This window comes from Phyllobates terribilis, unplaced genomic scaffold (genome assembly GCF_046119375.1).
Source record: "Phyllobates terribilis strain yellow unplaced genomic scaffold, ASM4611937v1 Scaffold_4__5_contigs__length_816908805, whole genome shotgun sequence".
NCBI lineage: Eukaryota > Metazoa > Chordata > Amphibia > Anura > Dendrobatidae > Phyllobates > Phyllobates terribilis.
Window position 1 is genome coordinate 378,878,051 of NW_027362764.1, and position 25,531 is coordinate 378,903,581.

General features: G+C 39.7%; 1 protein-coding gene across 6 annotated transcripts in view; it reads left to right on the plus strand.

Moving 5' to 3' along the window:
• Positions 1 to 25,531, plus strand: part of EPB41L4B (erythrocyte membrane protein band 4.1 like 4B) — a 1,171,543-nt gene that overhangs the window by 203,338 nt on the left and 942,674 nt on the right. For all 6 annotated transcript variants that reach the window (XM_073678479.1, XM_073678478.1, XM_073678481.1 and 3 more), the window contains 5 exons: positions 2,210 to 2,298; positions 8,417 to 8,486; positions 8,814 to 8,983; positions 13,127 to 13,236; positions 16,692 to 16,725. In XM_073678479.1, coding sequence (XP_073534580.1) covers positions 2,210 to 2,298; positions 8,417 to 8,486; positions 8,814 to 8,983; positions 13,127 to 13,236; positions 16,692 to 16,725 — 473 coding nt within the window. The remainder of the gene's footprint in view (positions 1 to 2,209; positions 2,299 to 8,416; positions 8,487 to 8,813; positions 8,984 to 13,126; positions 13,237 to 16,691; positions 16,726 to 25,531) is intronic.

Consider the following 25,531-nt stretch of genomic DNA (forward strand, 5'->3'; position numbering starts at 1 on the left):
TTGGGTGATATGCCTTTCTTTAAGAATTGGATTTTTCACCTTTCTTGACTCTGAGATTTGCATTTCACAACCTCCTCCCCTTTTCCCAGCTGGTATCTCTAAAAGTACCCATACAAAATGAACATTTGCTGAATCTGCCAAATTTGTCAGAGCCAGATGACCATCCAGCTGTTTAGTGATGTTGTACTGGCAGATGTCAGAGCTTAAAAAAAAAATAGATAAGCAGCATTCTCCGCAAGAACGTGCATGGGTGGATTAGGAGGAAAACTTGTTACTTGAATAGAATCTGTCCAAGTTGTATGGTCACCCTTACTACTGTGAAAATAGAGAGGGGAATCCAGTGAGAGAGGGCTGAAATGGCCAGGGGCAATGTGCTAAGTACAAACTCTCCTTGGTTGGAAGAATTACTACCTTCAAATTATTTATCCTGCCAAAGATACTTTATATCTTCAGAGCTATCCCATTGAAATTCCCTTTAAAATTTTTAAACAGACTCCAATTACTTTTAAATAAAATTTTTGGGACAAAAAAGAGCCTGAATAGCATATAAATGCCTAGTAAACAAGATTACAGGTGGACTGGCTCTTCCAAATTTTAACCAACTATTCTTATTTTTTTATTATTATTATATATTTTTATTATTATGCAAATTTGATTCAGCAATTGCTCAAATGGATTAAGATCGAGAATCCTCCTGTTTGGAAGGACATTGAATTATATTTAAATAACAACACTCCATTAATTAAATTAATACTTGACCATATTATTTCTCCTTCCCTCTCTCTTCCTATTCATCCCGCGGTATTGGCTATCATACATGCTTGGAAAATTTTGGCATGCCTACAAAGTAGGAATAAACAAGTTTTGATCAAATTAAAAATATTTCCTTACAATTCATAGAACTGATATTGAATCAAAAACTTCCAGACACTTGGAAAATCGGCAATATAACAAAAGTTAGAGACATTAATGACAGAAATAAGTTTATTTCATTCCAAATACTAAAAACCCAGAATAATTTTTCTAACAGAGACGTTATACCCCTTGTACCAATAAGATAATCAATATCAAATCTCCTCTGATATAAGTCATTAGCCACTGAGTCTGTTGTCATATTGTTATGTAACACTAACAACAATCTTCTCTGGAAATCAAAAAATATTTGACTTTCTAAACCAGGATTTAGAATTTGAAAAAACTACTTTTATGATCAATTGGGAGAAGGACTTGAAATCTCCTCTAATATTTGTAACTGGTCTCTCCTCTAATATTTGTGCGTCTTTACATGCGTCCTTTTATAAAATAATTTCTAGGTAGTACTTTACTCCCGTGAATATAAGCTTTTCCAGAAAATTCTCCAATTTGCTGGAGCAGTTGTCCTAAATTGCAACCTTTTTGGAGAGAGATTTCTAAATTAGTTAACCAGATTACTCAACAGAATATTGTTCTGCTACCACAGATGATTCTACTTTCTTTAGATTTAGACAGAATAAACCCAATTTACAAACCAATTGTTGTTCATATATTCCTGGTTTCCAAAAATGTCATAGCAACATTTTGGAAAGAACCTGCTATCCCTGCCATCATGGCCATTATAGATAAGTGAACACTACATAATACATATGAAAGAAGTCATGCTATCTCGATTAATTATTTCAAAACCTACTAGAAAAGATCGAATCCTTGGATCAGTCTTGCATCATAATTTTACTTGTAAGTCCTCTCAGATTCTTACCAAAGTCTTTCAAGCCTTAAGATGTAAGTAGTTAAACCACTGTTTTTATTACTGTTAAGGTAAATGGTTTTATGGTTTTGTATTTAGTGTTTTAAGTTCCATGTATATCATGCTTTACATGGTTACTAATACTTGCTCCATGTACTTTTTTTATCCCTCTGACTTTCCTTCCCCCTGTGTTATTCCATAGAAAAATACCTTTCCTCCTCTTCCCCATCTTTTTCCTAATTCTTTTCCTATCCCATTGTGATTTGTGTAAAAAATGTGAACATTTTATTAAAGTTTGTTTGAAAAAGGAGCAATGTGCTGTCCGATGTATGTCAGAAGCAGCAGCAACATGAAATGCATACATAAAATCGAGAGCAGCTTGTTTAGAAAGTTGCTTAATTTTGCATTTGAGAAACATAAAGGATACTGACACCTTTGCATGCATTTTTCATTCTCTAACATTCTAATTCTGTTTTTATTTTCTAGGGTAAAGATGGCTGTGATTATGCGCTTGGATTAACACCAACCGGAATATTAATATTTGAAGGTTCAAACAAGATAGGCTTATTCTTTTGGTAATAGTCACCCCTTTACTTATTTACCTTTCATAGCTTTAAAGAGCAACAATCATTTTAAATTGTCCTTTACATATAGCATAAATTAATAATGTACACAAAAATAAGAAACTTTGTAATATACCTGATCAGAGAAATGTGTTTCCTTTTCTGGACTGATCTTTGATTCTTAATATTTTTAGCTCACGGGTAAAAATTAATTCAGTGAATACTGATCTACCCATTACGGAGATAGAAGATGGCCGTTGGTGCTTATAAAGTTCTATGGATAGGGAGGGGCTAGAATCAGACACAGACATTCTTTTGAAACAACAGTAAGGTCACATCCCCGCTATCAGTATTCGGTCAGTATTGGGAGCCAAAACCAGGTGAGGAACAATCAGAGAAAAGGTATAATAGAAACAAGTCACCAATTCTGCAGTTATCACCCACTCCTGGTTTTGGCTCCCATTCCTGAGAAAAAAATACTGACCGAATACTGATAGTGGGGCCGTGGCCTTAAACTTAAAGTTGAAAGAAGACACAAGTGCATGCTAATTGCCCATTAATGAGGGAAATTTTCCTTCCTGACTCCAGATATGACGGACTTCAAGCTTGTTCCAAGAAAATGCAGTGGGCTCTGTGGAACAATACTGTAACAAGCTAGCCTGGTCATTAACGTTGGCAAAACATGACCGTTTTAGCTTTTGTTCACTGACCATCTAATGTGCATCATAGCTTCTCAATGTGCAGGTGTTGGAGGGTGGGGTAGGCGAATTTGAAATGTTGGATTTTAAAGAGAGTCTGTCAGGTTTCCTAAGGCCCCCAGACTGTCACCAATATCCTAACCCTGCATTTTAATTAAGTGTCTGGTGAGAGATAACTCTGGAGCTATGAACCGCAAGAACAAATTAGTTACACCGCTCATGATATGCAAATTAACCTGGGGCTAGTTCTTTGGGGTGTCTATTCCCCTGGACTAGTCCCAGCCTCGGTGCTGTAATCACACCCACTCAACGTGACTTGCCGTACATCTTCATTCTGCCCAGTCATAGCTTCAGTGCAGAATGTTGTGTGTGTTTCCTTCACTGAAACTATGACTGAGCACAATGGAGAAGATGTCAGTCATTTTGAGTCAGTGTGATTACAGCACCTAAGGCCAGAATTAGTCAATGAAAATAATGCCCCACCACACTATTTTGGCTAATTAGCATTTAGCGGCAAGACAAGTGTTTTTGCTGCTCATAGCTCCAGAGATCTCTAAACCAGACACTTGATTAAACACAAGGATAGGGTTCTAAATTATATGGGTGTCATTGTAAGGGCATATGTTACTGAATAAGTTATTATTTCAATAGAGAGAGGAAAATTCTCCACCACAGAAAAAAAACGACAGTATTTATAGTAGCATTGAGAGACATAGCTTTTTGCTGAATGAACCTACAGCTGTTTTCTGTATGGCTGACTTTATACCAGACCTAGGCAAAGTGCGGCCTGCGGGCCCTATCGAGCCCTCCGGCTGTTCCAGTTCGACCCACGAACAGAAGCAACCGAAGGGCTGAAAGCAGTGGACCGAGGGCCGCCCTCCCCATCCGGCATCCCGATTTCTCTGCTATCTACATCCTCAAGATGCAGGAGAGTTGAATATTATGGTGGATGTGGGGCTGCTGGCTCCTTCTTTCACCATACAATGTGTTTATCACCTGTTATTGCATTTTATCACAATGTTGCTGTAACGAAAAAAACGTAATTCTGGTGTTTTGATTTTTTTTATCGTTATGCCGTTTACCGATCAGATTAATTATTTATATATATTGATAGATCGGACGATTCTGAACGCGGCGATACCAAATGTGTAGTTTTGATTTTTTTTTTTTTTTTTTTTTTTTTTTTAGCATTTTATTTTTAGTCGGGTGAAAGTGAGGTGATTTGAACTTTTATATTTTTAAATATTTTTAAAAACTTTTTTTCTTTCTATTTTTTACTTGCTTTTGCTTCAGTAGGAGACTCCATGGGAGACTAGAAGCTGCGATCATCTCATCGCCTGTATTACACATAGCAGTGCTTCAGCCCTGCTATGTGTAACAAAAGTGCTCACCTGCTATGAACGCCACCGCTGGGCAGCGCTCATAGCAGATCATCTATGACAACCACAGGGGTCCACGGAGTCATGTGACAGGTGTGCCGATGGGAGTGGTTTGTGACACGCTTCCAGCTCGACCATGTTAAATGCCGCTGTCAGAGATTGACAGCAGCATATAACATGTTAACAGCCGCGGGTGGGCACATGACAGCCCATCAGATCAACTGTCATGTGCCAGGAAAAATACGGGCTCCGCGCCGGAGACAGCATCAAAGGGGAAGACACGACATGTGCCGTACATGAATGACATGTCGTGAAGGGGTTAAATAAAACTAGCCAATTCCTAGCACATACATAATAACAAAAATCACAGTCCATTTCTAATGAAGGCAAAACAACAGGGTCTCACCCAGACCGCAATTCAGGCTCACATATACTGGTGACTCGGACACTGCTGAGCTAGTTCCAGTTCGGACACACAAAATAGCTGTCGTATATAGCAACAGGTGACACTTGGAGTTTGGTGCTCACGACCTGTGCAGTCTCCTCTCACAGCGATTCTGGTTTGTGTCTTTGCAACTCCAACCCAACCCATTCTGCTCATCTTTCTCAGCTGATTGACCAACAAATGAACACAGGGCCTGGCTCTAGACATAGCTAGCCAGGTGTAAGTAATCAGGCCCTCCAGTGCTAAGTTTTAACCCTGTCCTACCTGGCTTTCCTACAATAGGGAAGTTGTGTGTGGGTTCATGCTATATATAGGGAGGTTATGTGATGGCTCATAGTCTATATAGGAGGGCCCCTGTGATGGCTCATCTTGTATATGGGGGGACTGTACAGGCTCATACTGTACATAGGGGACTTTATGTGGGCTCTTACTGTATATAGACGGGCTCTGTGTGTGATTATGCCGTGTAGATGTGGGTGGGCTGTGTGGCGTTATGTGCTGTATATATTGGGGACTGTGTGTCAAAATTTTACAGACACTACTATTGCAATCAATTGTAAAAACCTGAGATGTTGCATAGGATATTGTAGAGAATTGTAGGTAACAAAAATAGATTTTTCTCTTACTAGGCTTAGTTTTAATTGACTCATTTGAAGAGAGACTGTTTAGTACATTATCAAGGCAGAAGAGTTTAAAACATTTTTAGATATTGCTGCTTAAAGGGCACTTGTCAGAAAGATCAACCCCTCAAAACTGTCTTTGTGGGCATTTTGAGACATGTATATCAGGAGAGCAGATTGTCAGTTATGACATGTCTCACACTGGTAACTCCCTCTTTCATTTCAAATAAGCTCTGGAGGCAGATTATTATGCAGATCAGTGTTTGGCCCTTAGACCTTAATATTAAGAAAAATGTGGATTTCTCAGAAATAAAACATTGGATCGCAGATATCAAGGTATCATTTTATTTGGCTTCCTATGACCTACATTACCATATAGACGGCTTAGGAGGGTTCATCCTACGGACAGATTCCTTTAACCCCTTTCTGGCCCAGGGCGTACTAATACGTATCCGTGCCCTGGGCCTTATGGGCCTGATATTTATTAGTACGCCCTATCTTTAATGCGGCACCGCGACTTCAGTTTCGGTGATCGCATTAAATTTCCGGTGCCATCTTACCTTAGGGTAGATGGTGCCGGCATCTCGAGGGGTGTCACCGCCGCCTCGCACCCACGATCGCTGTGATTGGCTGTTCAATTCTGAACAGCCAATCACAGCATTTCTCACTCTTTCCGGCAATCAGATTGCCGGAAACAGTGACGTGCGGCCTAGGATCTGTGCTCCTCGAATTATCTTTGGTGAACATGGCAGGCCTTCTACCAAGCGTTTTTTAAGCGTTTCTGCAGCGGAATTGCCGCTGCAGAAACGCTTAAAAAACGCATCGTGGGCACACAGCCTTAGCTAGTAAAGTTTAGGTTATAATTTATGATATAAGGGGTTGTTACCAGAGATTCATCTCTGGGGGGCATGTATTTTTCCTTTTCAGTTGAATGAGACAGTTGCAGTTTTCTGCAACAAAATCTGGAGTGTCAATGTGTGCATTCACCCTTCGAGTTTTCTCTTGCTGCATGTGCGAATAGTAATTGTTTTCTGGCACTCAGGAGGTGCCAGTAATTCTCATGCAGCTTTTCAGCCAGTGCTGTGACAAATAGGTCACCTAGCTTTTAGGCCTCCTGCACACAGCAGAGCCATTTACAGTGGGACCAAAAGTTTTGCAATTTTTTTTAAAGTGTGATTACTTCTGTTTGGTTGTTGTGATGAATTGAAAGTGCATGAAGTTGTCATCATGCAAGACCTTAATTTTAACCAAAATGCTTTTGAATATAGGTATGGTCATTTAATTAAAGAAAACTGACTGCCAGAAGTTTTTCATATACTATTTATTGATCACAACATAAAGAGTAATTTATTGTTTACAATGCCATAACTTAGTATTTTGTAGCATAACCTCTTGCTTTAATTACTGCACCACACCGACGGGGCATTGAAGCCACTAGAGAATTCAAGACATCTTGAGGAATCTGGCTTCATCCCATTTGCAAACAATTCATCTTTATTGCTATGAGTATGGGCCCCAGCTCGTCTCCCTAACTCATCCCAAAGGTGCTCTGTAGAGTATAAATCAGGTGATTGGCTTGGCCATTGCAACAGGCGAACATTTTTGTTTGCTAACCAATTTTTGACTAAATTGGATGTATGCTTAGGATCATTTGTCTCGCTGGAATTTCCATCCCCTGCCTACTTTGGTTTTACCATGTGGCAGCATTACATTCTCCAGTATATCCTTGTACATGGTGGCATTCATATTTCCATCAATTCTATGCTTGCCATCACTACCAAACAGATTAAACTTTGATTCATCCACCCACAACACCTCAGACCAATCTGTATCTTTCCATTGGCTGTGTTCTTTGGTAAACTCAAGTCGGACCTTCCGGTTCTTTGTAGAGATGAAAAGCTTCTTGACTGGAACTCGTGCATTCAACCCTACTGCTCTTAGCCATCGCACCTCAGTTTGGCGACTCACTTTGACCCCAAATTCTTCGTTCATTTCGTGTGAAACCTGTACAGCACTTTTATGGACATCAGATACTGACTTTTTCTTAATAATGTGATCAACTCTGGAGGAAGTTTTCCGCGGTCGTCCACTTCTAGGTTTGTCAGCTGTTCCATAACCTTCTCTTTCTTTCTTTAATATACTTGACACTTGACTCTGAGAACAGTTGAGTTTCATAGCTACCTCTTTTTGGCTTTTGCCTGACTTCACTCTCAGAATAATAAACTTCCTGACATCTGGTGATAAATTTGGCTTTTTTTTGCCATGTTATAACCTAAAAACACGCGCGCGCACACACACACACACACACACACACACACACACACACACACACACACACACACACACACACACACACACACACACACACACACACACACACAAAAATGTATGATGTATGCAAAATTCAACTACCCATAACAAAAATACAAAACATTTGACCCAGCAAATGTTGAAAACTAACACATGAAGGGATAAAACAGTGTCAAAAACAATTTATTCCTTATAGCTGACAACTATTTGCTTCTGGTTTACTAAAATCACCAGGAAAGTGGCATCACAACAACTAGACAGAAGTAATCACACTTTAAAAAAAAAAGCAAAACTTTTGGTCACCACTGTACATGGAATCTTAATGGTGGAACTGTAGTTGTAGGCTAGTAAAGGCCTTAGGAGAGGATACATAATAATTTTTATTTCTATAGCACCAACATATTCCACATCGCTTTACAATCCTGAGGTAGCTTTTTTTAAAATATGGCATGACAGTTACACAGAGGGTGAAGGCCCTTCTTGCAAGCTTACAATACATAATAAATGCAGCACACGGTTGTTTTTCTGTTGGATTTTGTGTGAAACAGAAAAAAATACTGCATATCACGAGAGATAAACACTTCGTAGATACAAAACTTAATTCCTTAGACTTCATTGCATTCTTATTTTTGAATAATGTTAGTTTCATGACTTGTAATTTTTTCTCTGTTTTATTAGGCCTAAAATCACCAAAATGGACTTTAAGAAAAGCAAGTTAACCCTTATTGTAGTAGAGGATGATGAGCAGGTATGTATAATAAAAATTAGTGTATGAAGTAACATAGTAACGTAGGTTGAATAAAGACCTAGGTCGATCCAGTTCAACCTTCCTCCCCCAATTGTACTCCCTACACTAACACTACACTAACTTACGAACTTACTGGGACTAGGCCTCACAAATATATTACCATTTTTATTATTGCTGCACTATTACAATTAAAAATGAACTCGTTTATAATTTTTTTGGTTAGTTTTATATTTTGTATTACTCTTATGATTCTAATAATGGTAAATCTCTAAGGACAAACTATCTACAGAATGACTTATAATATCGCACCTTTTTTTTAAACTGTAGGGTAGAGAACAAGAACATACCTTTGTTTTCCGCTTGGATAACTCTAAAGTCTGCAAACATTTGTGGAAATGTGCAGTGGAGCATCACGCATTTTTTAGGCTTCGAAATCCAGCAAATACTAAACCAGCTCGATCTGAATTTATTAGATTGGGGTCAAGATTCCGATTCAGGTAAATGTATGATTTGTAAAAATAAAAAATAGCATTTGTAGATGTAAATCTGCAATTACACTGATTAAAAGAAAGTATACTTGCTGATGGAATAAAGATTTTTATTTTGTGTATGATGCATACTAGTTTACTATTTTAAGCAGACTTTAGGTCCGCCTAAAAATTAAACTGCCACTTTAACCTATACTTTTAAAGAAACTTGTTTTTTTTCCGCAGAAAATTTCATTCTATTTAATATTTGTGTTGCGTTAAGTTCTGACAATGAGTTTTTGATGTTTGATTCTACAGCTTACAGCTATCTAGATGGAGTTTATAGAAATCTCATGGCCACTGTGCTTTTCCTGTTGTGTGGTAATCTGTAAACTGATCTGCGGTGAATTTGAAATCTGCAACATGTCAATTTCTCTTGTTTGGTTGCAGAGTTTTATCTGCAGATTCTCCAGATAGAATTGCATTAGATGCAGAAAATCCACAAGTAAAAAACCCATGTAAGGGTATGTGCCCACAATGCAGATTTGAAGCAGAAATTTCCTGAGCATTTTTGTCTCTCTTTGCCAGAAAAAACGTATGCGGTTTTTACATGCATTTTTGACGCGTTTTTGACACGTTTTTACATGCGGTTTTTTAAGCATTTTTGAGCATCAATGAATGATTTTTGGAGCTATAAAGTTGGTGGCACATGGCTTAAGCCCTTGGAGTACCATAGAACAGGGGTGAGTATATTGGTTCATTTAAACGATTAAAGAATGGGTGTGTTGTATTTCAAATAAAGTGTTTACACTGTCTGTGTGTTTCTTTACTTTGTTCGGTCATGAAAAGGTCTGATTGACACATTGACATCACCAAACAAAAGAGCTGGGTGTCAGCTTGTCCCATTCACCCAATCTTCATAAGCATTTCTATTCAGGTAATTTATGCGACTGCTGTGAGCCGTTTTTTTTTAGACTGGGAATGTGCCACTAGGCAAACATTTTCTCTGGCCATAATTAACATCTCCAGCTGGTTCGTTAGCCACTATATTCCCCGATCAGCACTCAGCAGTGCTTTCGACACCACGAATTTATGTTGCGTCCAAAACACTGTGTTCTAATGCCGCACTTTTGTTGTCGGTAAATGTGAATCCACCGCATATAATGACACTTCAATCGGTCAAAATCTGCAGCGGAGAGTAGCGTGTCCGCAACAGAAATAGACATGCTACGGGTGAGTTTGGGTACGTGGCCACGGTCAGGAGCCGCTGCAGGTTTGATGCTGCGTGTTTATACAGCGTCAAACCCGCAGCATCCTGATGTTACAGCATAGTGGATGGGATCTGTAGAAATCCCATGTCCGCTATGCGTGCATCTGAGGCGGCCAATCACCTGCGGACACTGACATGCGGCGCGTCTTTCAGGACCGCAGCATGTCAAATTCTCTTGTGGAGTCGCTAGTCTCCGCAACAGAAATTTGACCACTAGAAAGTATAGAATGCGGTAAATCCGCATGGTTCAGTGAACAAATGTAGATTTACCTGCGTTCAATAGAATTCAACGTTTTGGACGCAGAAAAAATTTGCATCCAAAGCGCTGCTACGTCTGAATTATGGGCACAAAGCCTAAAATTTAAAAAAAATTGGCGTGGGCTCCTGCTTCATTTTTATAACCAGCAGAGGGAATGCCGACTGCTGGGGGATGATATTATTAGCCGCGGAAAGGGCCGTTAACCAACAGTGTTCCAAGGCTATTAATACCAGCCTACAGCTGTTTGTTTTCTTTACTGGCTAGATTACAGGGGGCCTCAGAAAAAAATTGATGTGGGATCCCCCTACAAAATCGAGCCAGCAAAGGCTAAACTAGACAGCTGGGGGCTGATATTAATAGCCATGGAAGGGGCCATGAATACTAACCCCCGCGGCTAATAATATCACTCCTCAGCTGTCTCAGAAATGGCCCATCCATAAGATGCGCCAAATCTGGAGCTTAGCCTTGCTCTTCCACACTGCCCTGTAGCGGAGGCAGGGGGTAATGGGGTTGGGGTTCACGTCAGCCTTGTATTGGCGGCTTACGTGAAGCCCAGGTTAGTAATGGAGAGCGTCTATAAGACGTCCCCATTACTAACTGTGTAGTAAAATGGTCTGCGCATTTTCAATAAAAGACACGGGCAGAATAAAGTATTTTAATGAAATAAAACACACACGGTTCTACAATTTTTTTTATTACCCGCCTCCGCGAAGCCCTCGATCTCCTGAAAAAAAATTAAAAAAACAAACTGCAATATCCCTCACCTGTCCGCCGACAACGACGCAATCCACGATTACGACTGTCCCACGATGATGCGGATCATTTCTACAGCTGTGACAACAGCCATTACTGATGTCACAGCTGTAGAATACAGCTCTGTATACTGACAGGGGTGTAAAATCACTCCTCTCAGCATACATGCTGCAGGGGGTCACTGGGGTTCATCAGCTGAAGATCAGCTGATGAGCCCAGGTGAGCTATAGACCGTGGGAATCTTCTTGTGAAGGTTTCCACAGTAAGCATCAGCTGATTACCGGCTTCAGCTATCAGCTGATGGTCACGTGACCATCAGGTTATCGCTGACGTCACTGATCAGCTGATGGTCGCGTGACCATCAGGTGATCAGTGATATCACCATAGATCCTGTAAGTACACAGCAGGGCGCGAGCCCGCGCCCCGCAGTGTACAGCGAGCCGCCGACTGGACAGCATTGGCTAGGAGGACACTGGGGGCCGCCGGACAGGTGAGTATGAAGTTTTTTTTTAATTTTTTTAACTTTTTTTTATTCTTTTTTAACTGCCGCTAGCATTTGGGCTGGGAGGAGCAGGCTGCTGTTTCTCCCATCCACATTGTTCTTGCTGATATCAGCCAGAGCAGCTGTCGGATGAGATAAGTAGCAGCCTCCTCTCTCGATTCCGGTACCAGCTGCGGCGCGATTTTGCGCCTATTGATTACATTGAAATGCAGCAAATTGGCATGTATAGATATTATACATGCGGGTTTGCTGCGATTCAATGGGCGCAAATTTCGCCACGAAATCGCGCCTGAATTTGTTGTGCTGCGGTTTGTGCCGCAATGATAATCTGCAGCGGAAATTTCAGCATCATGTGCACAGCACATGCGGATTATCATTGGTATACATGGCAGACATCTTACCATGTGATTTTAATGCGTTACCGCATTAAAACCGCATCGTGTGCACTCAGCCTAAGCCACACATGACTGCATCAATAAAGTTTTGTTTAAGCAAATACCAGAAAGCATAAAAAATAAAGCAGCTTAATTTATAACTTCATATCAAAAAGAGACAAAACCCACAACATCAAAAACTCAATATATACATATGTAAAAAAGCACTCCAAAACGCAGTGAAAAAAAAGCAAGTAACCAAACTTCCAAATTTAACTAAAAGATTTCAAAATGCTGCAGAAAATGTTCAACTATAAAAATTTCACCAAATACTCCTCATGAGAAAGCTGTTTTAAACTAATTAAAAAAAAATAGATGGAAAAAAATAAATATATAAACAATGGCAATGAAAAGAATTTATCAGTATATATTTTTTAAACCTGGAGTTTTTACATTAATTCATATATGCTTAGACCATGCATCAGCACACTGCGATCATTGAATGCATGAACCCCACAATTGGTGTAAACGTTAAAAATGTAAGATACTTCGCTTTTTTTTTATCAAAGCGCGCAAAAGCCATCCGACCACATCATAGTCTATCTAAATATGGCTGGTCCCTATCACTAATGTCCTTCCTCTCCATGTGTCAAACCAGGCCTCATCTGAATGGGGAAATGAAAGAAACCCAAGCATAGCTCGCAATTAAAACCTTGTATGAGAAAATGGGCGGATAAGGGTTCTGAGCCCTGGAGGGACACAAATACGCTATGTGGCCAATATACTAAAGCTGTGCTATTTTTTTTTCTTGTTTCTTTAGTTCCCAACTCCACAGCATTAGTTTTTTACTTTTAATTAAATGTATTCTTTTAAAATGGAGGAAGTATATATTTTTTCTGTATAGTTTGTAATGATTGTAGTCCTTGAGTAATATTGTATTAATGATGTTATACCCAGATTTCTTCTTTCATCACCTTTTGAAATAACCATTGTATCGTATTTGTTTATTTTCAAGTGGGCGGACAGAATACCAGGCTACCCATGCTGGAAGATTAAGAAGAACCAGTACATTTGAAAGGCGTCCTAGCAAACGATATCCTTCAAGAAGGCAGTCTACATATAAAGGTTTTCTTTCTTTTTAAATATATAAACTACAGTAGCAGCACGCCTTCTAAACAGCATTCATGCCGATGCCGCCAGGACAATTTTTTCACAATTTTGATGCAAATTAAGTATTCTCCCCATCAACAAATATTTTCTGAAAGACACCAGGCACAATGCTAAAATGCCACCACTTTTTAGTCACAGTCACATTACTGCAATTTTGCAATAAAGCTTAATGTTTAGTAAAAAAATGCATAAACTTTTATGCTTGTGACTAAAATTCTGAGCCTAATGGAATGTAAGGGCTCCTAAAAATTAAAGTCCATTTACATGGGCCGACCCTCACAATATGACCACCGATCTGTAAACTTTTACCTATCGATGGTCGTTTGAATACCTGTTTAAACAGGCAGACCAAAGGAAACAATGCGCACTGGGTGATCTATATTAGATCGCTCAGTGTATATAGTCTGCCATAGTTTTCAGCAGTACAAGTCCTGTTCACAGACAATAGTGTACCGCTGAGAATGATGATCTTCTCACCCGATGAATGAGCATTTTGCTCTTTTATCGGGTGATCCTTTGCCTATTTATACAGTCAAGAAAATAGTAACACTAGTGTTTTCAATGATGCTTGTTCACGATTATTTTGCAGTATTAATGTCCAGATGTACAGAGTTCATTTGTGTCGCATATCTATATCTGTCTACATGCAGATATTCACCAGAAATAAATAGACCATATACTGTAAAGATTTGCGGCCCAGAGTTCACTTAATCACAGGGAGTGATTCAAATTCTAACGCCTCATTAGAGAGCATATATCTTCTGTCATTGGCAGGAGAGAAGTGATCAGATGAAGAAAAGTTCCTTTACTTCTCCACGGGCCATTGGAGGCTAACAGAGCGAGTTGACAGTGTCCATTTACACCGCACAATTATCGTGAACGAATGTTCCTTAGATTGATCATATAATGATAATCGTGCAGACTAAACGGGCTGCCGATCACCTGATAAACGATCAAAATGCTCATTCACTAGGTGAAGTGATCTTTTGGTTTGCACAAAAGATCAACCTTCTCAGCACCACATCTTCCTGTGTAAATAGGACAGGCGCTGCTGAGAACAATGTCCGACTATGTGCACAGAGTCCTCTATTAGATTGTGCAGTGTACATCTGAACATGGCTATTAAACAACTGCCGATCAGCAAATGGCTGATCAGCAGTCATTTTGTACCGCTGGTCGGCAGGTGTAAACAGACCCTTACACTTGCTTTCCTCCCCCTCAGCTCACAAATGATGAATGAGCAAAGCAGCATTTTGGGTTTAACATTTGTTTGAAATTGGTGAACAAAGATTCTGTGCTTGAATATAATATCTAAGCTCTACACAAAGTATATTAATAATAATAACCCATCCTTAAAGAAGCACTCCCACAAATATTTTTTTTCATTAAATGTGTGTGTATGTGCATGTAATGTAGTGTGTGTGTGTTAATATACTCACCTACCGCTACCTTCTCCGGGATCACTGAAAATGACTTTATTTGCCCCATTCTACATTCTGGCGTGAGCCGGAAGTCGCTGTTTCAATGAAAGCCTATGGAGCCTCGCTCTGGTGTTCTATTGCCTTACATTGAAAAAGTCACTTCCGGGTTGGAAAGCAGCGTGACCTGGAGGAGTCTACAGAAAGGTGACATCATTCAGAAGACAGTCGCTGGATCTTGGAGAGAGCAGCGTTAGGTGAGTATATTCTCACACTACATTACCTGTATATACTCACACATGTAAACAATAAAAATGATAGTGGGAGAGCTTCTATAAAGAAGCATTTTCATTAAAATGTTTCCATTTACACTTATTAAAGTATATGTGGTGTACACAGTGCAGGTGTTGGTACATAAACTGATGGCTTCCTTTTCATTTCATTACAACAATCTGATCATCCTCTGCACCATGTAACCATCAATGAGGCCAGCTGGATCATTCAGAGTCTTCTGTGTTGTCCAATAATACTCACATTGAAGCTCTCATAGAATTGCATTGACCCAGCTCGTCCCATTGACAATCGCATGGTGCAGAAAAGAAGAAGACTGGTGCTGATAACTGGAGAAGGAAGCGATCAGTAGGCATATTAAAATCTAAACTGTGTACATCACGTACACTTCATTTTTACCCTTTACTCCCATTTTTCATAAAAAGTCCTTACCTTTCTGATAAGTGGATGTTCAATCCTTAGAGACCCCCACCAGTCACCAAAAGAAATGGAGTGCTGTTGTCCGATGAATGTTTATCCATGCATAGTGGCTGAGTTGCAGTACTTGGCATGCACATTTTACATAAGTAGTTGCCACTATGGCTGGATATTGGAGTATTCACTGCTTATTGAAATGCCACGGCCCTATCTTTCTGTTAACCAGTGAAGGTTCAGAGGACAGATTCACACAGTTTACATGTTATTACTCCTTTCTTAGAATATTCCTCAGGAACCTGGACGTTTCTACAAAATGTGTGGCGTTGGAGACAGCGAGGCTGCTTTAATTGAACATACAGTGTTAAATTATGTATTATGTTGTATATTTTTTATAGGTATAGATTTGGAAAAGTCACAAAACTTTTGCGCAACTCAAAGTTGCGTAAACCTTTTGAACCTTTTTGTGCTTTGACGCCAGTCCCTGCCAGATCTGCCAAAGTAGGTGGAGGATGGATGGGGTGAGGCGTGGCAAAGTGCACTCCACAAGCTCTTCATTTCTGGTAGAGCATGGCAGTATTGAGATGTGTCTAATTCATTATGTGGCGAAACGCCTCTTAATGAATTAGGTGCTTCTTACCCCTGCATGCTCATCATGAAGACTGGTGTACAAAATATCAGTCTTAATAAATCTATCGCACTTTATCTCAATATAATTTTTTACTGTTTATTGAAAAGTCACTTGAATAAAGGGGTTATTTAACAAAGACAACTCTTTTTCATATGCCCTATGGACATCATTCTGATGTCAGAGTAGTGGGGTCCCCTGCTTGAGACCACCCTGAATGAGAAAGGACAGCCTTCTGTAGGAGCTATTAGTATTTCCGTGTACTCCAGCTGTCCTTGTATTACTGAGGACATGTCTGACTGATCTGTTTGCCTTCGGTGCCAGAAAAGAGACAGCCCTGAATTTGATGGGGACTACACTTTAACTATGTGTTTCAGTTCAGACCAAAGTGTATTTTTTGACCCTGCAACTATGCTGTATTTGATATCATGGATCCCAATAAGCTTATTTCCCTGCTTAAGATTTTTTTTTAATTGTGCGGTTTAAAATAAAATGTCGTTTAAGATTGATATGCACCTTTTTTATTACACCTCAAATCCCAGGATAAGCCATAGTTCCAGAAAACCCATTCCATATAGTTCAGTCATTATATTTCAAAAATAGTTGACGTAATGTACAGTGTACGAGAAGTAACGGATTTTTTCTTTTTTTGAATATAGCTAGCAACCCAATGATGAAGGCTCCTCAACTTAGGTATGTTGCTGCCAAGTTTTCTTCCATAATGTAACTTTGAATGACTCGTGGTAAAAAAGGTGATAATAGATTAATTTGCTTAACAGTTGATGTCTTCTTTCTGTAGATACTTATTTATGTTCATATACAGATAAAATACTAATTCATATAATATATATTTGCTGGTCATTTGCTTGTGTTAATATACTATTAAATTGGAATGTCAGGCTGACAAGATATGATTGTTTTAGGGTTTGTTCACACACTGCCCTTTAATGAGTGTTTTTATTTTTGCATGAAAAATTAGGTCTATGGTAAAAAAAAATAATAAAAAAAAAACTGCAAGGGAAATTACATGCATTTTTTTGGTTTAGGCTGGGAAAAACTGCAGTTAAAATGCTGAAAAAAATTGACACCTTGCAGCTTTGAAAAGCGCACCACAAGTGAAAAAATGCAAGGAAAAACACACTCTGTGATTTAGTTGTAGAATTATCATTTATTTTGCTGTGACTGTAATATGCTGCTTTTTTTTCTGTAAAAAAACACACAGGTAAAATGCATCAAAAGTGCAATGTGTGATCAAGCCCTAAATGTACTGGGAAAATACTGTGGCCAAGTGCTTACAGCCGGTTTCCCATTATTATAACTTGCTGCACTTTCAGGTAACGTTACAGAATAAGCTGTTGCGTGTGCATGAGACCTAACATGGATGACACTCACCCGTGTTTTCTCTGCAACCCTTTGCTTGCTTTGTTTGATAGAAATGCACTAGATTTTCTGCGCTTTTGTGGAAGAGCAAATTTGGACTGGACAAAGATGAAGGTAGAGGTGTAACTGCCCATGTGTGACCACCAATTAGCAATACTGCTGGTGTATGTTATGGTGGCGACTGCTTTCATAAACAACTTTATCATGCTGTAATTTGTAGAAATAATTTTTTTTGATCAATATGATTTTTTCCCCTGACAACTATGAAATGAGCCATCATTATATTAGCAAAAAAATCCTTTTAATGTTTGAAGGAAGAGTCTAGCATTAAAAAAAAATCCTGTGCAATATTTTGGCAGAGCCTGTCAACTCTTTTTATCGCTATTTTATGAGAGTGAAGAGAGATGGAGAGAAAAATATTGCTGTCTGGGAATAGTACAGGACAGATGTGACTTTTCTCTATTGGATTTAAATGGACCATATGTGCTCTGTATTTTCTGGGTTACTAGGGGCTTTAGTTTAACAGTGTGAGTAACATATTTCTCTATGCCTTAGGGCAGAATTACAGCTGATAAGTAAAGTAAAATATGCTGGCTTGTACATCGATGACAGCATGATGGTCATTTTAAGCCACGTGAAGTACTAATGCCATGTTTAAAATCTGTAAGATCTGCAAAATAGTTTCCTTTTGAAGGTATTAGAGATAAATGCTATGGACAGAGGGTAATTCTTCATGTAGTACATCTGCTGAAAATAATAAAATGGCTGTTATAAATTGTGTTTTTGACTGTCATTGTTCATTACTGAATAGAGATATGCATTTGTAAAGATCTGCTTTTCCTGCATGTGAAAAAAATTACTGTTACATTTATATGTTTAAATGTTTTCAAAAGGTTTTGATTTTCCTTGTTTCCCCTCTTTTCCTCCTCCCCATCCTTTTCCTTCCGGTCTACTTCATAAAAGGGGTTTTCCAGGTTAAACTTAAATTTCTGCAGTCAGTCTGACTGCAGATTGCCAAATCCTGAGAGTGTGCCATGTGAACTCTATCACGATTCCCTTCTGTTGCCTGCTCAAGTTGTCGTCGTGTGACTGTTCATTTGTGATTTGCATACAGGTGGTCACATTCTGTTGAGAGAAGCAGGAATAGGCGATGTGTGACTGCCAGTATGCACATCGGATATGAGACATAACTTAACTACCATATGAGCAGGAATCCTGACAGCGGACATACGGCACATACTTGACTGTCAGGATTCCCCTTTGTTGCCTACTCAAGCAACCGTCAAGTGACTGGTGATATGTGATTTGATTATTAGCAGTCATGTTCCAATTTGCAACTTTCCCTGCTTCTCTCAATAGAAGTGCTCAAGGAGCAACAGAAGGGAATGCTCACAATGTTCACATGCTATAGATTGCAGAATCATGACAGTGTGCCGTGTGCATATTGTCAGGATTCCCTTCTGTTGCATGTTTGAGCAGTTTTCACTTGACCTCTCAAATGCAAATTGCATAATGAAGGTCACATTCTGAGAAGCCGGAACAGTTGCTAGTTGGCATGTGACTGCCAGTTTCACACTGTATTTGAGTGGTCACGTGACTACTGCTTGAATAGGCAACAGAAGGGAATACGAACAGTGTACACATGACACATTTAGGATTAAGGCAATCTGCAGTGAGCCAGATTGCAGAAATTTCAGTTTAACAAAGGAGACAGGAGGAAAGGAGGAGAAACTAGCAAAATCAAAAGCTAACCGGAAACATTTAGGCATATAAATATAATTAAACATATTTTTTAACATATGAAGAAAATAAATACATATTCAGAAATGTATAAAGACATGGCTCTAGTCAAAAACGCAGTTTATTACAGCGATTTTATTTTTTGCAGATGTATTCTATAAAGAATTACCTTTTTGTCCATAGTATTTATCTTTAGTGCCTTTAAAGGGGTTGTCCAGTCCAAATCGATTAGTCTGCAGTCACTGTGTGTGACTGCGGACTTATGAATCCCCCAGCGCAGGCACTGTGCGCTGCGGAGATTCGCCTGTTTCTGAGCCAGGCCCGGAGGGTATGGTACGAGTTATACATACTCCTGGGCAGTGGGCGCGACCTCTCTCCCATACACTTGTATGCAAGCGAGACTACGCCATCTATTCAGCCATGCCCACTAGTAACTCATACATATCCTCAGAAACCGGCGAATCCCCGCAGCGCACAGTGCGCGCTGGGGGGATTCATAAGTCTGCAGTCACTCAGAGTGACTGCAGACTTATAGATTTGAACCGGACGATCCCTTTAAGTTTAGCCTTTGAGTTTAGCCCAGAAAAAAAACCTTTTAATGATTATCTGATGCCTTTTTAGTTGGAGTGATAGAACATTGAAAAATGATGATTTTTAGGCCATCAAAAAAGAATGTTCAAATTATTATTTATTTTTAAACACCTTTTATTCCATGGTGCAGTCCATGCGTTTATAAACAAAATACATATATGAATTACAGTGAACAAATGAACAATGATAGACTTGTACCGTGGGAGTGAGGACCCTTCCCTAACGGGCTTCCAATCTACAAGGTATGGGGGAAGAAGACTGTAGGTCAGGGGGTTGCAGCAGCTCTGGCAGTGATGAGGTGGCAGTGGGGTTATTGTGTACAGCCTTTTCTGAAGACATGAGTTTTCACGTTGCTTTTGGACATTTCCTTTGCATTTGTGGAAGATATTTGGATATGCTGAGACATTGAATTCCAAAAGATGGGGAATGCTTGGGAAAAATCTTAGAGATGGGTAGGTGAGGAACGTACAAGGGTGGAGGAGAAAAGCAGATTTTGTGACAACTGGAGATTACATGTGGGAAGGTATCTGATGATTAGTTAGAGGAGACCGATTAACAGCCATGTTAGTAATTGAATCTGGGTTCACTGTAGAGTTGTATGCCAGTGAAGGGATTGGCAGAAGCAGAAGAGTGGATTAGCGAGCAGCAGAGTTAAGACGGGATTGAATGGATGCGAGTGTGTTAGTTGGGAGGCCATGGGGAAGGATATTGCAGTAGTCGAGGTGGACATGCACTAACATTTTAGTTGTTTTGAGGTTAGAGAGGACGAATTTTGGAAATATTTCTGAGTTGTAGGTGAGAGTTTGGTTAGGGCTTGGATGTTTGGTTTGAATGACAGGACTGAGTTGAGTGTTACACAGAGGCAGCAGACATGATCCCGGGGAAAGCGTAATGTCATTTATTGTGATAGATCTGGGATGTTTAGAGTGAGACTGGGGGAAGGATGATGAGTTTGGTTTTGGACCACATTGAGTTTTAGGCCACGGCCCCACTATCCGTATTTGGTCAGTATTCGGTCTGTATTTTTTCTCTGGAGTGGGAGTCAAAACCAGGTGAGGAACAATCAGAGAAAAGGTATAATAGAAACAAGTGCAATTCTGCATTTATCAACCACTCCTGGTTTTGGCTCCCACTCCTGAGAAAAAATAATGACCGAATACTGATAGTGGGGCGTGGTCTTAGAAAGCGCGTTGCAAAGAAGAATATGACTGATAGACACTCTAGGATACTGGACAGTAGAGAGGTGATAACTAGTGTTGAGTGAATTTGTTTGGCATTTCAAATTCGGGTTCGTGTTCAGGGTTCCGGCTTGTTTGCGCCAAAAAAATCGGCTCCGCCCATGAACATCCCTGATTTGCCACGCTGTCACGCGAACAAGCCGGAACCCCGAAACTGAATTTGAAATGCCGAACAAATTCGCTCAATACTAGTAGTGATATCTGGTCCAGAGAGGAAGATGTGTTATCGGCATATAGGTGGTACTGGAAGCCATGGGATTTTGAGATTTCTCAGACCAAAGGTATAGATGGAGAAAAGTTTGGGTCCTGGGACAAAGCCTTGAGGGACGCTGACGTAGAGAGGGTGGCATGAGGTGGTAGTATGGGAATGGGAGACTCTAAATGTGTCGTTGGTGACGTATGAGGATATAAAAAAAAATGGCAAAATCTTTGATGCCAGTGGAAGAGAGGATGGAGTAGGAGTAAGTGGTATTGCCTGTTCGCTTTTGCAGTAAGTAGTCAGTAACTTGGTTTAGGGCAATGTCAGTGGAATGGTGTGAACGGAAGCTGGAAGCTTGAATGTAGACATAGACCTGCTGTTCAAGGAGTTTGAGACAAAAGGGAGTAGTGATATGGGGCGAGAGCTGGAGGCGGAGGTTGAGTAGAGGGATGGTTTCTTTAGAATAGGCATACATTTTAAGCAAATTCTGAATGTTATGCTCTAGTAATGAAATATATTTATGAAAAAATATATTAATTGATAATCATTTGCTTGAAGGGGTTGTCCACAGGATAGATAACATAAAGATCAGTGGGGGTTATTTTGCTGGGGCCCGCATTGATTCACAGAACGGAGCACGTTTATCACAGTTAGAATGGAGCAGAAGTGCACATGCTGACTGCTAATCCATTCATACTCTATTGGCCTGCTGGGAAAAGCAGAGAGCAGCGCTCGGTAGCCATAGGGAATGAATAGAGCGGCAGTCGGGCATGCTCATGCCTATTCCATTCTAAACAATAACTGCCCCGGTCTGCGGATCAATCAGGGCCCATGATATTGGGCTGCCACTGATTTATAAGTTATCACCTATCCTGTGTGTAGGTAACTTATGGTCACTGTAGAACCCCTATGAAGAGTTATTCCCAAAATCTCATTGTGGTCTTATAACACAATCATACTTATGCCAATATCACTCATTTTTAAATCTGCCCCGTTTTGCACTTATCATACCCCAGAAGATGACCCTCCCGGCTCTATTTACCCTCCAACTGAGATTGGACAATCCTGCTGTAGTTCCAGTGCTCCTGGTCGATCACGTGTAGTACAGTCTCTCTCAAATGGCTTCCTGCCAAGCTCTTCTTCATCCATCTCTAGACATAGTGTGTTTTACTTTTAGAATACTCTCTATACCTCTTTGCACCGTTTGGTCCTGTACAGTACTCTGCCTGGACTGTTTTATCTCCTGCCATCTATATCACTAAAGCTGTCGGTGTCGTTTTACATCGCTGCTAGCCGGTTTCTAGGAGAGCTCATCTCTTCTGCACTCCTCCTCAATAGACCTTGTAATAACTAGGCAGTGCAGAGTTGATTTGTGTTTGTTGACTGCTGCTAACAAATCGGTGATGTTAAGCTGAAAATGCTTCTCTGTTGCAAATGGCAGAAGATAATCCTCTGCCATATGCATCACTGGAGCTGCATATGTAGCTTCATATTACTGATTTGTCAGCATCAAGCAACAAACACAGTTAAGCTCTGCACTGCCTAGTTATTACAAGCTCCATTGTGCAGGAGCTTTGAGCTCTGCAAGAAACCACCTAACTATAAAGTCAAACCACATAGGCACCTATACTGATGTAGATGGCAGAAGATAACATTGGCCAGGCAGGGTACTGTACAGAAGCAGAAGGTGATTTCTACACTTAGATTAGCTTGAGGATAACTCTGAGAGGTATCGCTAGTCAGGGGCACACTGGAGAGGGACAGAGGTCTGCCGCACTGAGGATAAGCAAGGTGCTACTTGGAAATGTAGTTTTAACAATGTAAGAATAGGACCGCCCATACAGCTATGTGAAGCTGGATGTACAGAGGGGCATATAGAGAGGAAAATTTGCACAAAGGGAATTATTACGTATTTTTAAATTGCTGCTGTCACATTACTGAAGTCAAAAACGTCTTAAACTCAGCAGGATGGATTTTGTCAGTAGAAAGAACTTCTGTAATTTAGCTGAGGAGAGACATTAGCATGACCGGAAATGCTGTTAGAATAAGACAGCCTCTATATCCTGCATCTCGTCCCATCGTTCTTCCACACTCCTCCTTTGTGTGCCTTTTCTAGATCTATGGATATGCCTTATTGTCATCACAGCTGTGATATCTTATCTTTCTCATAACTAGGGATTAGAGAAGGCAGGAAAGCTCTCTGTACTGACACATGTCCTGCTCTGTACTTAGGTTTATGAGCTCAAAACTTGTATGTAAGGCCGTCCATAGACATCATTTTTTAAAAGTTTTGTTATGTTCATACACAAGTTTTCTCAGTCATTAGCTTCTTATGAGAAAAGCTTAAGTCAATGTAGGATATTCCCCGCAATACATACAAATTGCTGTGACGACAACTTTTCTGAACTGAGGGAAAATGGGATTATTACTATGTATTTTTTTCTTACCTCTGCGAGGACCTTAAAATTAACCACCGCAATAAAATGCAATAAAAGGCGATCAAAACATCGTATCTACCCCAAAATGGTATCAATAAAAACGTCAGCTCGGGGCGCGAAATATAAGCCCTCACACAGCTCTATATCCTGAAAATGAAAGCGCTACAGGTCTTGGAAAATGGTAACAGAAGCAAAAACATTTTTTCTTACGAATTTAAAAGAAAAAACCCTATACATGTTTGGTCTTTGTGTACTTGTACTGACCTGAAGAATCCTATTGGTCAGTTTTACCATATAGTGAACATGGTAAATAAAAAAAAATCAAAAAAAATTGGGAAATTGTGCACTTTTTTGGCAATTTCAATACACTTGGAATTGTTTTCCCGATTTTCAATACATCACATAACTAAAATGACTAGACTAGTGTCATTCAAAAGTACAACTTGTCCCTCAAAAAACAAGCCCTCATATGGCCATGGGGACAGAAAAATAAAAAAAAGTTATGGCTCTTGGAATAAGGGGAGGGAAAAACGAAAGCGCAAAAATAGAAAATCGCAAGGCCATGAAGGGGCTAAATAAAGCTGCTTTGTATTGGAAACTTCCTGGTACTTGGCTCTGATAATACTTTGTTGATGGTCATGTGCAGATTACATGTGATGGTGTTGCTCTTCCGCAGCAGAAATGCAATAAGAACCCATATGCGTTTTTTTACCTGTGGATTTTCATTGTCTTATTGATGTCTATGGGAGAATTCTACAAATGAAATGTATACTTACAGCAAGAGACATGTTGAAAATTTCAAAATCACTGAACAAGCTGGTTTTTGTGGCATAATAATAATAAAAAATACAGTGGGAATGAGATTTCTGTAAATACCATTGACATTTCTGGGACTTTAATACGATGCTTGTTTTTTGCATACAAAAGTATGCATAGAAAAAAACCACAACAAATATTCATCGTTGGACCGCAGCCTAAATCGTTCCAAAGTCTGTTGCCAGAGTGACAAAAGCTCAGATTTTTATTATTCAGATATTTGTTGCTATGTTTAACTGAACAGAGCAACAGGCGCGATCGTCATGTTTTTTTTATAACTCTCAGTAGAAATGGTGACCTGTGCAGGTTACAGAAATCATTGTCCTATGGGCAGGTATTTAGGAAATGCATATTTGTAAATGTATTTATGAAATCCTTGTTGTGTAGTGTGAGTATGGAGTTGAAAGCAAAAAAAGTACAGAAAATATATATGTTGCTAAAGAAGCTAAAATCCAGCCAACTTTGAAATGGCGCCTAAGTAATGTATTAGTCTCTGGAACCCTGAACCCTTTTCCATGAGACGGGCCAGTTGTGTACAGTCATGGCCAAAAATTTTGAGAATGACACCAAAATTATATTTTCACATGATCTGCTGGCCTCTGGTTTTTATTAGTGTTTGTCTGATGTTTATATCACGGTCAGAAATATAATTGCAATCATATTATGAGTACCAATAGGTTATATTGACAGTTAGAATGAGTTAATGCAGCAAGTCAATATTTGCAGTGTTGCCCCTTCTTCTTCAAGACCTCTGTAATTCTCCCTGGCATGCTCTCAATCAACTTTTGGACCAAATCCTGACTGATAGCAGTCCATTCTTGCATAATCAATGCTTGCATTTTGCCAGAATTTGTTGGTTTTTGTTTGTCCACCCGTCTCTTGATGATTGACCACAAGTTCTCCATGGGATTAAGATCTGGGGAGTTTCCAGGCCATGGACCCAAAATCTCTGTTTTGTTCCATCAGCCATTTAGTTATCACCTTTGCTTTATGGCAAGGTGCTCCATCATGCTGGAAAAGGCATTGTTGGGCGCCAAACTGCTCTTGGACGGTTGGGAGAAGTTGCTCTTGGAGGACATTCTGGTACCATTCTTTAC